At 36.8% G+C, this 13,807-nt stretch overlaps 1 protein-coding gene across 2 annotated transcripts in view; it reads left to right on the top strand.

Annotated features, from left to right (window-relative positions):
- The window catches only part of OBI1 (ORC ubiquitin ligase 1), a 41,965-nt gene extending 30,920 nt beyond the window's left edge, over positions 1-11,045 (top strand). The window contains exons 6-7 of one of the 2 annotated variants that reach the window (XM_021675790.2): positions 4,729-4,800; positions 8,249-11,045. In XM_021675790.2, the coding sequence (XP_021531465.2) occupies positions 4,729-4,800; positions 8,249-9,788 (1,612 nt within the window). In that variant the 3' untranslated portion in view covers positions 9,789-11,045. The remainder of the gene's footprint in view (positions 1-4,728; positions 4,801-8,248) is intronic. The other variant, XM_064369105.1, reaches the window with a different exon arrangement.
- The last annotated feature ends 2,762 nt before the right edge of the window (positions 11,046-13,807 follow it).

Here is a 13,807-nt window from a genome sequence, read left to right as displayed (position 1 = left end):
ACACAGTTTAGTTCTGTATTTCTCCTTATGCACCTACTGACCCAATACCATGTGGTTTAGCCCTTATTAGAGGCTTACCACAAAAGGGGCTATTCCTCTTCAGTTCACATATGCTGCTCAACACTCAGGTCATTTTTATTAATAATTTCTAGGCATCTTAGCTAGAATTTTCAACACCACAGTTTTTCACTACAAATGCATAGTTGGTTTAATAAAATAAACACACAAAGGATTTCCTTTAAAATTTTGTTCTGCAGTGAACTGTGATCATGTCACTGTATGCCAGTCCTTTAAGTCTGGGTGACAGGATGAGACCCTGATCAAAAATAAATAAATAAAATAAAATAGTGTTAATAATATGAGCTATTAGTTATTAACCCTGCTCTTCATCTGAAAACTTGCAAAGCAAACTCTACCTTGATTTTTAAATGGTACTTTTAGAAGATGGAGGGATAGGGAATTACTGCAAGGGCCTAATTCTTTGTCTTATTCCCGTCTTTATCAAGGTTGTGTTTAAGGGGAAATACTGGCTTTTTTATTCTTGCAAATATTGGAACACTTTCTGTTTTGTGATAAAAGATGCAACATAACATAGCTTGTATTTTTTTAATTAATTATACCCTGAGATAAAGAACCTATGTGATGTTTAGACCCTAAGATTAGTTGAAGATACCCACCAATTGTGCATGAGCTAGACAAGTTGATCATATACACTTTCTGTATATAGCACATTTAAGCATTGTGTTTTCAGCTCTGTTTCAAACTTAGTCTTTATATCTCTGGTTAAATATTTGGGTTGACATTTATCAGGGTGGTCTGTCAATGCTGTACTTCCATGCAAGGCCACATTAATAAATGATCTTTTAAAATTTCAAAATATTATTGGACTTATTCCTAAAGTATGGTGGTTGTTTGATAAATGTTCACTGAATTTTTGCATACATATGGTATGTCTTCCTACAATTTTTGTATTTCTGCTCTGTGTTTCTATTAGCAAATGTATGTACCAATAAATAGCACAAGAATGCTGGTTCATAGACTGTGTATACACACTTTGTGCCCAGCAAAAATCTAGTCTATATTTTGATATGAAATGTAAATAGGTGCTGATATTATTTAAGAAGGGACCTTATGTTCAAGTATTTAATATGGTTTCAAACATGGTGTATGTGGTCAGAAAGACTTGGATTCAAATCCTATTCCTGCCACTACACCCTTTTTAAACTTCTCATTTCTCATTTTTAAGATAAGAATAATGGATCTTGCTTCATAAAGTTGACATGAGGATTAAATGGGTATATAGTGCTGTGCTTGATATCAGGTAAACATTTAATGAATTGTGGCAGCTGCTTTTCTTTTTGTCATCGTTGTCAATAGTAGTCAGTTGTAATTGTACTATTATAGTATTAAAGATGTTTTTGTTACACTTACTTTTGGTAAATTCCAGCCAAAAGTTCACTTTCCTTTCTTTTCTTTTTTCTTTCTTTTTAATGTTCTCTTTCAGTATACCTCATTTAGCATTTTTGTGGAACCAACATGTGTATCTAGGGTTGGCCATAGATAGTGCTTTTATAATTAACAAATTTCTAGGAATGTAGCGTTTTTGTAACTGAGAGTTTAATTTTAAAAAGAGAAAACTCAGTCCAGGTGCAGTGGCTCACGCCTGTAATTCCAGCACTTTGGGAGGCCAAGGCGGGCAGATCACCTCAGGTAGGAAGTTTGAGACCAGCCTGACCAACATCAAGATATCCCGTCTCTATTGAAAATACAAAATTAGCCAGGAGTGGTGGCACATGCCTGTAATCCCAGCTACTCGGGAAGCTGAGGCAAGAGAATCACTTGAACCTGGGAGGCGGAGGTTGTGGTGAGCTGAGATTGTGCCATTGCACTCCAGTCTGGGAAACAAGAGTGAAACTCTGTCTCAAAAATAAATTAAAAATAAATTAAAAAAACAAAGGCAGGGCGCGTTGGCTCAAGCCTGTAATCCCAGCACTTTGGGAGGCTGAGGCGGGCGGATCACGATCACAAGGTTAGAAGTTCAAGACCAGCCTGACCAAAATGGCGAAACCCGTCTCTATTAAGAAATACAAAAATTAGCCAGGTGTGGTGGCAAGTGCCTGTAATCCCAGCTACTTGGGAGGCTGAGGCAGGAGAATTGCTTGAACCCCAGAGGCGGAGGTTGCAGTAAGCCAAGATGGCACCACTATACTCCAGCCTGGGCAACAGAGTAAGACCCTGTCTCAAAAAAAAAAAAAAAAAAGAAAAAAAGAAAGAAACCTCTCTTGAGGAAACAATGGCAAATTGTACAGTTCAACCACAGTATAAATGTATGTGTTGCTTCCCAAAGCTTCCCCAGTAGTTTAAAGACAGAATGATTCCCCTCTACCCTCTCAAGGCATATACAATGATGGGCAATGCACAAATGACACATAGGAAGCAGGTGAGAGAAAAGGGATGCCAGACACTTTGAACCTTTTCCCCCACCACCAAATACAGTTTTGAGTTTCCTACAGCCCTGGTCCTCCCTGTGCGCTTTTCCTAAAATGTATCCCACTCACCAACTCTGCACATATACACGAGATAGATACCGGTACCAGGACCTTTCAGTTTTCTTCCCAATTCTGTCAAAATTCAGATTTCTAATGATCTTCTGTTAAAGCTACTCAGTTATTAAGTGTAATCAAAAGAGGAGTTAGGAAACTCAGAGAATCTGAAACTGGTAGATTATGCTTTGCGAGATATAATTAAGAAAGGAAAGGGCTAATGGGAGGCTCTTTTCTCTAAAACCTGACCTTTCTCTGTGTTTAAAATAAAAAAGATACTTTCCTAATATTTCTGAAATTCAGGAAATGAGAAGCTACTACAGCTGTGTAGACAGGCAACTCCACAATATGGATCATTCTTTCTCAGATTAAGTGACAGTTCTTTAAGGAAAAGTATTTGAGACTCACATACATTTATTTGGTTTTCTCCCATATCAACCATTACTTTATGATACCCACTGCAACCTTGATCTCCCAGGCTCAAGCAGTCCTCAAGTTTCAGCCTCCTGAGTAGCTGGGATGACAGGCACATGTTTCTGTGCCTAATTTTTGTTTTTTTGTAGAGACATGATCTCGTTATGTTGCCCAGACTGGTCTTGAACTCCTGCACTCAAGCCATCCTCCCACCTCACCTCCCGAAGCATTGGGATTACAGGCATAAGCCATGGCCCAAAGCAATCTTAGTAATTAATGAGAAAAATCACAATTGTTCTATGACCTTTAGAAATTTTGATCAAAATATTTAACTCCTAATGTTGATTATATATGTATATGGACAGGCAAAAACAGTAAAACTACTACTTAGTACATTATTATATATGTAGTACAACTTGAAACATGAGAAACATTGAGAATTAGTGGGTTGTTTTGCGAAAAACTTCTGGAGAATAATTTGAATAGTGCTTCCCTTCTGATATAATTTATGATAGGAAGCTAGCATCATTTCTGATACCTTGATGAATTTTCACACTTCTAAGTTTGCATCAACTTCCAACATTTTATCCTTTGCTCTCAATGTTGTGAAAGAGCTCCACATTGCTTTAGTGTGAAGTGTTTTGTTAGCCCGTCATTTTCTCTCGACATCTTCATGCTTTTCACTACAAATTTTTTCTCATCCAGATTAGTAAGTTTGCCTCTACAAAGTACTTCTGGCATATCTAGAATCTCTTGAATAGACTGACATTGTTGTCATAGTCCCACGGTCGCTGATTTCTTCCAAAACTACATTTACATTTGATTCCAATTTCACTTCCAATGTTATTATTGTTTATTTCTTTGCTACACCTTCATCTTTGTTGATCAGCTCTTTTTATTATCTGTTTTTGTGAAACGTCATGTGGGTTTTTTACTAGGAGACAAGGAGGCAGCCCAACTACATACTTTGCTATCTGTGTGTTAACTGTAAAACAGGTAGATGCAGTGACTAATCACTGACTGACCTTGAAAGAAGTGACTTGATGGGTCACTGATCATGAAGCATGTCTATTATTTATATAGCATTTTGTGAACTGAAAAGCTAGAAGTGAAGGTTTTACTTTATGCAGTTACTCATTAATATGGTGTGGTAACTAAAATTTGAACCATGTTTTTGGGTGACTGGTATTATTTAACTAAACCATGGTAACTGAAATGTGTGCATATTCAAACTATATAAAGCAAGGATATCAATACTGAAAACCTATCAGATAGGCCAGACCACAAAAGCTGGTCCAGGTCCAAAGATTGCTTTCACTTTGTTTTCATTATTACCTCAGCTACCAAATAAGGAAAAGATATAAAGTCAAAGTTTGAAGAGGAGGCAACTGAACTGACTTCCCCAGTGGCCCCCTTGTTCCTAAAGAAGGCATTTCTGAATTTTGGCAGTCTTGCCCACCCACTAGGCTTGCTACATTTACCTATTTTGTTGGAATTGCCATTGAGAACAAGAAAGGCAAAGTGAATTACGCAAGGTTCATAACTAGTTAATAGTAGCGTAGCACTAGCACTTACTAGTTTTTTAGTACTCAGGTGTGGTATTCTTTTACCATATTTGTTTTCTTCAAACCCCCTTCAAACACATCCTGTTTTTCTGTGTGATAGACTATGAGAAAATATGGTCTTAAGAACTTTCTGTTATTAGAGATGCTCTTTATTTAGTTATACTACCTCAAAGGTCATACCAATAGGACTTCCATTTCTCTTCTAGGGACAGAAATGATCTTGTCTCCTTTAGCCATTTGGACAAGGGGAACTCTCATCCTTTTCTCTCATCCAGAATGTATGTATCAGTTAATATTGCAAGCTGAAAAAAAAATCCTTTAAGCTTCTGTTAGATTCTGGCAGAATACACTTCTGATATCAGTTGTAGCTCCCAAACTGCTCTAGTGTTTTCTCTGGCATAATGAAGCCCTTGGCCATCACTGCTACTTTGAAAATCAAAGCCTTTTGGTCTCTAATGGAATGTTTATAAAAAATACTCCATTTTGAAATTTGCTCAGGAAAAGGAAGTATGGTAAATGATATTAGAAATCCCTCCGGCTTGCCTTGGCATTGCTTCATTTAATATTATATACTTGAAATATCTGGAATTAGTATGAATAAGAAAGTATTAAAACCCAAAGATAAATAAACTCTTACCCTCCTTGTCTTCTATGGAAGTATAGCATCAGATACTTGTTATTTCTGTATAATAAGATAAATTGCCCTTTGCCAATTTTAATATAGTTATCTTGGATAAACTGAAAATCTCGTGATTTGCAGTCTTACTAAGGTGAAGTCTTTTTGGGTGGAGCAGTATAGAATGCCCAGCCTGTAGCAAAAAAGCTATACTGTATATATGTCAGTCTCTGTTGCTTTCCTGGGTGTCAGTGAAAAAAAGAACCAGTCAAATGCAGTAAAGTAAACGTGTAGTTTAGTAACACAGTGACTGTCATAATACTTAACATGTAAAAGAAGGCCAAGGACCTTTAGCTTATCCTGCAGTGTTAACCCTGTCTTAATGTGAGGCACTAATGTATCTTAAAGTAAGAGAATGACTTTTATTCAGGAAATATACAGCAGGCAAGTGCTGTATACTATCAATTGTTCTAGGAATCTTACAGTGAATATAAGACAGCTCCCTGCTCTCCTTGAGCTTCTATTCTAACATGGGAGAAAGAAAGCAAACAAATTACATGAATTGATTAATTGATTAGTTGCATAGCTTTTAGTATACATTTCTGTCAGTCTGCCCACCAGCACAGGTCCCTTACTACCCTGGGAGAATGGTCTGATCACTGAAAGTATTATAGATTTATAGAGTATTGAAATGAAACTTAGGGAAATTGGGGGCAGTGGCCTTTTAGAAAACAGCCTAACTCCCATCAGTGACTTCTCCTTGCTTGTTCCTCTCATATGTGATCTGCTGCTGGCCTTTGTTATTTTTCTCTGAAATAACACAAACATTATGTTTATGGCTCTCACTGACTTCAAACCATATGTTACATCTTTTAAAAACATGATTTCTAAAAAAACAATATAGAGGCAAATACAATGTCTTAAGATGATATTGTATTTGAAATTCCGAGCTAAAGCCCTGGAACAAGGAGTTGCTAATATTTTGGGAAGCATTCTTTATTTTTTATTAGTTTTTCTGTGTATAAGCCTCTGAGTTCCCAAAGATGTCCTTTGGTAGCAACTGACTTACTATTTAGTAGCATTATTTGATTTTAAGTCATTTGATTTGTTTTTATCTGAGGAGATACCTTTATTATAAAAATTTCGCTTGAGAAAATTATCTTGGTAAGCAAATGTAAGGCTGTCACTTTGCTTATTTGCATTAAATAAACATGCTACACACTTTTTCCATTTAAAAACACGTGGGTTATTTGATTATGACAGAGTAGTTACAATCAAGAACTCTCAGACATTTTTACTTAATGGACTGAAAGGTCTTTGTCCACTTTTGAAAAGTTCTCTTAAGGAACTACAACTCTGTGAAGTACTACATTTATAAGCCAAAACATTTTTAACAAAGAAGAAAAACTCCCATAGTTCATTTAACCAAATACAGAGTAAACTTTTTCTTTAAAACGGGAGGCTTGTTATTATAGTTGCTTTTGTTTTTGTTATACCTGTGGTTTTTTCTTTGTTTTTTTAGAAGTTGAAGGGAGTGTGCTCTCTCTAGGGGTTCAGTTAATTGCAGCGAGTAGATCAATATTCAGCAATCATGTCTTTTAAAGCCCTTTCTAATCTTGAGATTTTATGATTCTATATTTGCCTTTGCCTCTGCCTTTTCCTTCAGTGACAAGAGTGCAGGGATTATGTAGGGGTTGGGATGGGGAGTGAATTAGGCTAGTGGTTTGGGAGGTAATGGGCATTAAGTGGGAGTCTAAAACATGTTGTGGTTGATTCTAAGAGGGGCAATTGCTATTGGCTTCTGCTTTTTTGGTAGTTTTTATTTTTTTAATACTAGATTATGTTCTTAACTGTAATTATTTTTTAAATTAGGGGGAAAAAAGGAAGAAAAAGATAAGCCCAAAGATAAAAATAATTTTAAAAATCATCTTCTCATATCTTCCTCCCTAAATTCTTAGACAGACAATCCCTAAATTCTTAGAAATGGGGCAATACATAAATCATCAAAAAGATGTAAGAATAGGCTTTTGAAAATAATTTTGGAGGAGATAAGGTCTTTCATGGGATTATAAAAAGGCTTATGTTGTTTATTGACTCATAAGAAGTTTCCTGAAAGATAGAATTTTTTTAGTGATGTGATTGAATTTAAGGTAGATATTTTATGTCCCGTGGAGCTGGACAGTCTTTTTATCTTTGTGTTTTCAGCCCCCAAAATACCACCTAACCTACACTAGGTACTCAAAAATTGTTTCCTGAGCTTAACCCAGCACACATTCTTGATGGAAATAAAGGCAAGATAATCCCAGGTAAAAGGAGTAGATTTTTATGAATAAAGGAATTCTTTTTCAGTCACTCTCCAACATGTTCTCTTTCAGAAAATGTACAATTTTTTTTTTTGCCTAGTATATTGGAATCACAAGCACTGACTTCGTATTTCAAAGTTGAAAGAAATGAGATTGATGTCCCACACAGTTGTAAAATGCCAAAAATAAGTAGTGCTGACATGAATTAAAGGCCTGTGCTCTGAAAAGCCACAGAAAAGCTTCAGATCAAGGGTGGCTGTAATTGAAAGGGCCCAAATAAGTATTTAAAATCACCCCTCCTGGGACTGCTAAGATTTCTGAATTTCAAATTGGCATTTTATGTTTGACAAGGTGACATTGTATAAGAAATGTATTGTAAAACACTGCTGTATGATAGGAAAATGATTGAATGTAAATATTTCAAGATGTAGACCACTGTTCAAATGTTATCATAAATCTTTGCCATTGTTTTAGGGGATAACTCTTCATGCATATATGAGCTGAATTGATAGAGCCAGCTCTTGGAGGGGAAATCATCAGTGCGTTTCTGCCTCTCTGCTACCACTAGTCTGATTCAACCACAAAAATATCCCATTAGGTTTTGCTGTTATTGTCATATGTTTATTATTACGTAAGTGGGAAAACCTTTTTTTGAAAATACGCATCTGGCATTTGCCCTGCTCATTGAGTGGTCTGAAATGTCACTGTTATGTGAAATTAGAATAGCCTGGGACAGTTTACACTCTCAAACCTTGAAAAGAAAAAAAGCTTGACTTACAGGATTAACTATCTTTTCATTCTTTGTAGATTTGGAAGGTTTGCAGTTGCTGCTCTTCAGTCCAAAGTAGAACAGTATGAGCGTGAAACCAATCGCCTCAAGAAAGCCCTGGAACGAAGTGATAAGTATATAGAGGAACTAGAATCTCAAGTTGCACAGCTAAAAAATTCAAATGAAGAGAAGAAAGCTATGAATTCCATTTGCCAGAGAGCACTTTCTGCAGATGGCAAGGGGAGCAAAGGCAGTGAGGAGGATGTGGCATCAAAGAATCAAGGCGATAGTGCCAGAAAGCAGCCTGGCTCATCCACCTCCAGTTCTCGCCTAGCAAAGCCTTCCAGCAGCAGACTCTGTGACACCAATTCTGCCAGGCAGGAAAGTACCAGCAAAGCAGAACTTAACTGTTCTAAGAACAAAGACCTATACCAAAAACAGGTAGAAATAATGTTAGATGTGACAGATACAAGTATGGATACTTATTTGGAAAGAGAATGGGGGAATAAACCAAGTGATTGTGTACCCTACAAAGGTGAAGAACTTTATGATCTTCCAGCTCCTTGTACTCCTTTGTCCCTTAGTTGCCTTCAGCTCAGTACTCCAGAAAGTAGAGAGAGCTCTGTGGTCCAAGCAGGAGGTTCCAAAAAGCACTCAAACCATCTGAGAAAATTGGTATTTGATGACTTTTGTGATTCTTCCAGTGTTTCTAATAAAGATTCTTCAGAAGATGATATAAGTAGAAGTGAAAATGAAAAGAAATCAGAATGTTTTACTTCCCCAAAAACAGGATTTTGGGACTGTTGTTCTACAAGCTTTGCTCAAAGCTTAGATTTTGAAAGTTCAGAGGCGAACACGATAGCAAATTCTGTTGGAGAAATATCTTCAAAACTGAATGAGAAATCAGCCTCATGTATATCCAAGAGGTTGAATTCTATTCGCTCTTTTGAAATGAACCGAACAAGAACATCCAGTGAAGCATCGATGGATGCTGCTTACCTTGACAAAATCTCTGAGTTGGATTCAATGATGTCAGAGTCAGACAATAGCAAGAGCCCTTGTAATAACGGTTTTAAGTCACTGGATTTGGATGGGTTATCAAAATCATCTCAAGGCAGTGAATTTCTTGAGGAACCCGATAAGTTGGAAGAAAAAACTAAGCTAAACCTTTCCAAAGCTTCTCTAACTGATGATCAGTTAGAAAATGGAAATGAATGGAAACCCACTTCTTTTTTTCTCCTTTCTCCATCTGACCAAGAAATGAATGATGATTTTTCACTCCATTCTAGTTCTAGTCCAGGAACTAATGAACTCAAACCCCCAAGCTGTTTGTTTCAGACAGAGTTTTCCCAAGGCATTTTGTTAAGCAGTTCACATCGACTATTTGAAGATCAAAGGTTTGGGTCATCTTTGTTTAAGATGTCCTCAGAGATGCACAGTCTTCATAACCACCTTCAGTCTCCTTGGTCTACTTCCTTTGTGCCTGAAAAGAGGAATAAAAATGTGAATCAATCAACAAAAAGAAAGATCCAGAGCAGCCTTTCCAATGCCAGCCCATCAAAAGCAACTAAAAGTTGACTCATTAGAAAGGTGTCATTTGTAGTTCTATCCTGAGAGAAAAGTTGTTAAAGTTATTTTATCCTCATAAAAGTTCTATACAAATTTGAATTAATAATCTTTAGTTAAGTATCAAGTCAGGTGGATTAACCTGTACACAGAATGCTTTTCATTTTGAAAAGACTTTGGTCTTTTCATTTTTATTTGGGGATCTTTGTGACCAGGGAAGTTAGAAAGGTGGTTGTTTTTGTGTTTTGTGTTTTTTTTTTTTTTCCTGAATTTGATATGTATCTCGGGTGTACATTTAAAAAAATGTTTTTTAAAAAATGTTATTTAACTGTTTGATATAGTGGCCTGTTGATAAACCCCACTTGTCTTCAGAACTAAGATTTCTTAAATAAAACTTTTAGTGTTGTCTATACACTGCTCAATAAGAAACTTGAGTTTCTTTAAAACTTTTCCTAGGGTGGAAATTATTTTACCTGTCCCTTTTTATTTATGTTTAGTGATGGCCTAATTTTTCTGCAGGACCGTGACAGAGAAATAGCACTCTAATGTTAGTCTACTGTCGATTTACTTTTTTTTAGGTTTTATGTCTATGTTTGCATTTTTTAGCATTGTGTTTTGTCCAGTTTGTGAAAATGTTCTGCTGGTATGAAAGAATACATTTTCTATATGAAAACATTTGTTTTATGTTAGCTTATGTTTTCTCGTGTGTGTGTGTATGTGTGTGTCTGTGTCTGTGTGTGTAAAATCAGAAATTGAGCATACTTTGGAAAGAAGGCATGAAGAACTTGGATTTACAGGAATGTAAAATATAGCTTCATTGCTCCAGATGTACAGGTTTGAAAGAGCCCATCGCCAAGTTCTTGATCCACTTACATTCCAGGGGAGTTTTATTTTGAGTAATATGTTTCTTGTTTGCATGTTACTGTTCTTTGTGGAAACTGTATGCATGGTAGCATTTTTGCTATGTTTTCCATACTTAAGAAAAAGAGGTTTCAGTTTGGCTAATAGAATATCTTTTATGTAGTACAAAACTTTTTTCTGTGAAGAGCGTTGGGATGAGAATAGGTAAGAGGTAAGCACAATTTTTAATTTAGGCTCTGAAAAAGTGTATTGTTCTAAACATATTTGGTATGCCTATATAGGCCTTTAAAAATGGGTTTGTATGCTGTTTGATGTGCACTGAACATTTTACATGAATATTATACTGTTTTACATTAATACTGCATGCTTTTCTATGTGAATTGAATAAAGGATGTCATAAGCACTGTATTCCTTGATGTTGATGATGATTCTTTGTCTCATATCTTGAATTAGCCTACAAAGACTAGGAAAAACTACCATTTTTAAATTGATGTTATACTGCAGACGTTGACAAACTATGGTCCATGGACCAAATCTGGCCTGCAGCTGTTTCTCAGGCTGGAGTGCAGTGGTGCAATTATGGCCCACCGCAGCCTCAGGTGGTCTGGGCTCAAGCCATTCTTCTCACTTACCCTGCCAAAGATCTGTGGGACTACAGACATGCACCACCATGTCAAGCTAAGTTTATAGTTTTTGCAGAGGTGCCGTCTCACTATGTTGCCCAGGCTGGTCCTGAACTCCTGGGCCCAAGTGATCTTCCTGCCTCAGCCTCTGGAAGTGCTGAACCACACCTGGCCAATTTTTTTTTTTTGAGACAGAGTTTCGCTCTCGTTACCCAGGCTGGAGTGCAATGGCGCGATCTCGGCTCACCGTAACCTCTGCCTCCTGGGTTCAGGCAATTCTCCTGCCTCAGCCTCCTGGGTAGCTGGGATTACAGGCATGCGCCACCATGCCCAGCTAATTTTTTTTTTTGTATTAGTAGAGAGGGTTTCACCATGTTGACCAGGATGGTCTCGATCTCTTGACCTCGTGATCCACCCGCCTCGGCCTCCCAAAGCTGGCCAATTTTATAAAATTAAATTTTATGCATTTTAATCTTTTTAAAAATCTCTTTTGAAAGTCCTGTGAGCAAAAAATGGCATTTACATTTGTAGATGGTTCTTAAAAATCCATACATTTTTGCATAACACAGGAAAATGAAAGTCACATTTCAGTGCTTCTAAGTCTTATTGGAACACAGTTAAACTCATTTGTTTACTTATTATCTGCAACACCTAAAATATTTACTATCTGCTCTTTTACAGAAATATTTGCTGACCCTTTTTATAATAGACTGAGGATTCAATGAAACCATAAATGTGTAACAAAATCATTTGTGATTTGGAGAATCATGCCCTTCACTTACAGAAGTCATAGCCAGAAAGACCTAATTTAAAGCAGAATTTTGCTTTATGATGCATATATTCCAATAATTATTCATTATTTTATTTTTCTGATATGTTAAAGCTAATGAATGCATTCAGAGCCATTGGCACTTTAAATGTCTTTGATAATATGACTACACATTAGAAACTCAAATGTAGAAATTAAGATTTTTCTGTCACAGGTTAAATTTAGTGGTGTTATGGTCTAAATCTATATGTTCCTCCAAATTCATATGTTTTAACACCCAAGCTAATAATACTAAGAGGTGGGGGCGTTTGGTAGGTGATTAGGTCATGAGAGTTTTGCTTTCTAAACGGGATTAATGCCCTTATAAAAAAGACCTGGGGGCCATGCACGGTGATTTAACACCTGTAATCCCAGTACTTTGGGAGGCCGAGATGGGCAGATCATGAGGTCAGCAGATCGAGACCATCCTGGCTAATACAGTGAAACCCGTTTCTACAAAAAATACAAGAAATTTATTGGGCCTGGTGGTGCGTGCCTGTAGTCCCAGTGACTGGGGAGGCTGAGGCAGGAGAATCGCTTGAACCTGGGAGGTGGAAGTTGTGGTTAGCCGAGATCGTACCACTGCACTCCAGCCTGGGCAACAAAGTGAGACTCCATCTCAAAAAAAAAGCGTGGGGTAGTTTTCCTGCTTCTTCTATGGAAGGAGGACACAGCTAGAAGGTACCACCTTTAAAGCAGATAGACCTCACCAGAATCTGCTGGTGCCTTGATCTTGGACCTCTCAGAACTGTGAGAAATAAAACTGTATTGTTTAAAAATTACTCAGTCTAAAATATTTTGTTATAGCAGCACGAATGGATGAAGACAAGGGGTATTTAGTCCAAATACACACTGACATTGTAACATGGATATCTGGAGTGTGTAACCTGATTTACTAATGACTAACCTGGGTGAGAGCATCTATGTTGGACCAAGGTATTTCCCCACTGCTTATATTCAGAAACATCCCTCCATTCTCCCTAAAATGGTATTGCATACATTAGTTAAACATGTGCCATTCTTTATTGAAAGGGACGTTAATCTTTGTAGGATTTGATTTTAATCACACGTTTTCATTTGTACTCTACCGCTTTACCATAATGTGACGTCATGGTAAATAACGATGGTTTCATAGATGTTTAAATATATCTATTAGGTATGCACACTCCAAGCAAAAAAAAAAAAAAAAAAAAAAAAATCCCTATCTTGTACTGAAACTAAGTATCTTGCTAAGCTAACCTCTATTTCATCTAATTCCTACTTAAAACTTTGCAAGCCAAATACTATTGTCCCCAGTTTACAGAAAAGCAAATCGAGGAAGAGTGATCACACCACTGGAATGGGTAGAACCATATTTTGGAGCTGGGTCTGTGGCTCTAGAGCTTCTGCTCTTCCTCTCGTGTAATAAAGAATTCACATTTATAGACCAGATGAACAAATTTGAAATTTGCCACCAATTATTTTTAAAGTAATATTTTGGAAGTATTAGCTATTAATTTTTTATTTTTACATTTGAGACAGGGTCTCAGTCTTGCTTAGGCTGGAGTGTAGTGGTGCAAACACGGCTCACTAGAGCTTGACCTCTTGGGCTCAGCATGTTTTTTTTTTTGTTTTGTTTTGTTTTTTTTTTTTACAGTAGCATTTAGTTCCTGAGTCTGACTACTAAACAGAAGCTCAACGATGGGAGTTGTGTGTGCCACATTGACTCTGACATTTAGATTAAGTTAACCTTCCTGTCT

Source organism: Aotus nancymaae, unplaced genomic scaffold, assembly GCF_030222135.1.
Source record: "Aotus nancymaae isolate 86718 unplaced genomic scaffold, 86718_ANA_hifiasm-v0.15.2.pri h1tg000088l, whole genome shotgun sequence".
Taxonomy (NCBI): domain Eukaryota; kingdom Metazoa; phylum Chordata; class Mammalia; order Primates; family Aotidae; genus Aotus; species Aotus nancymaae.
This window is presented reverse-complemented; position numbering and strand designations above follow the sequence as displayed.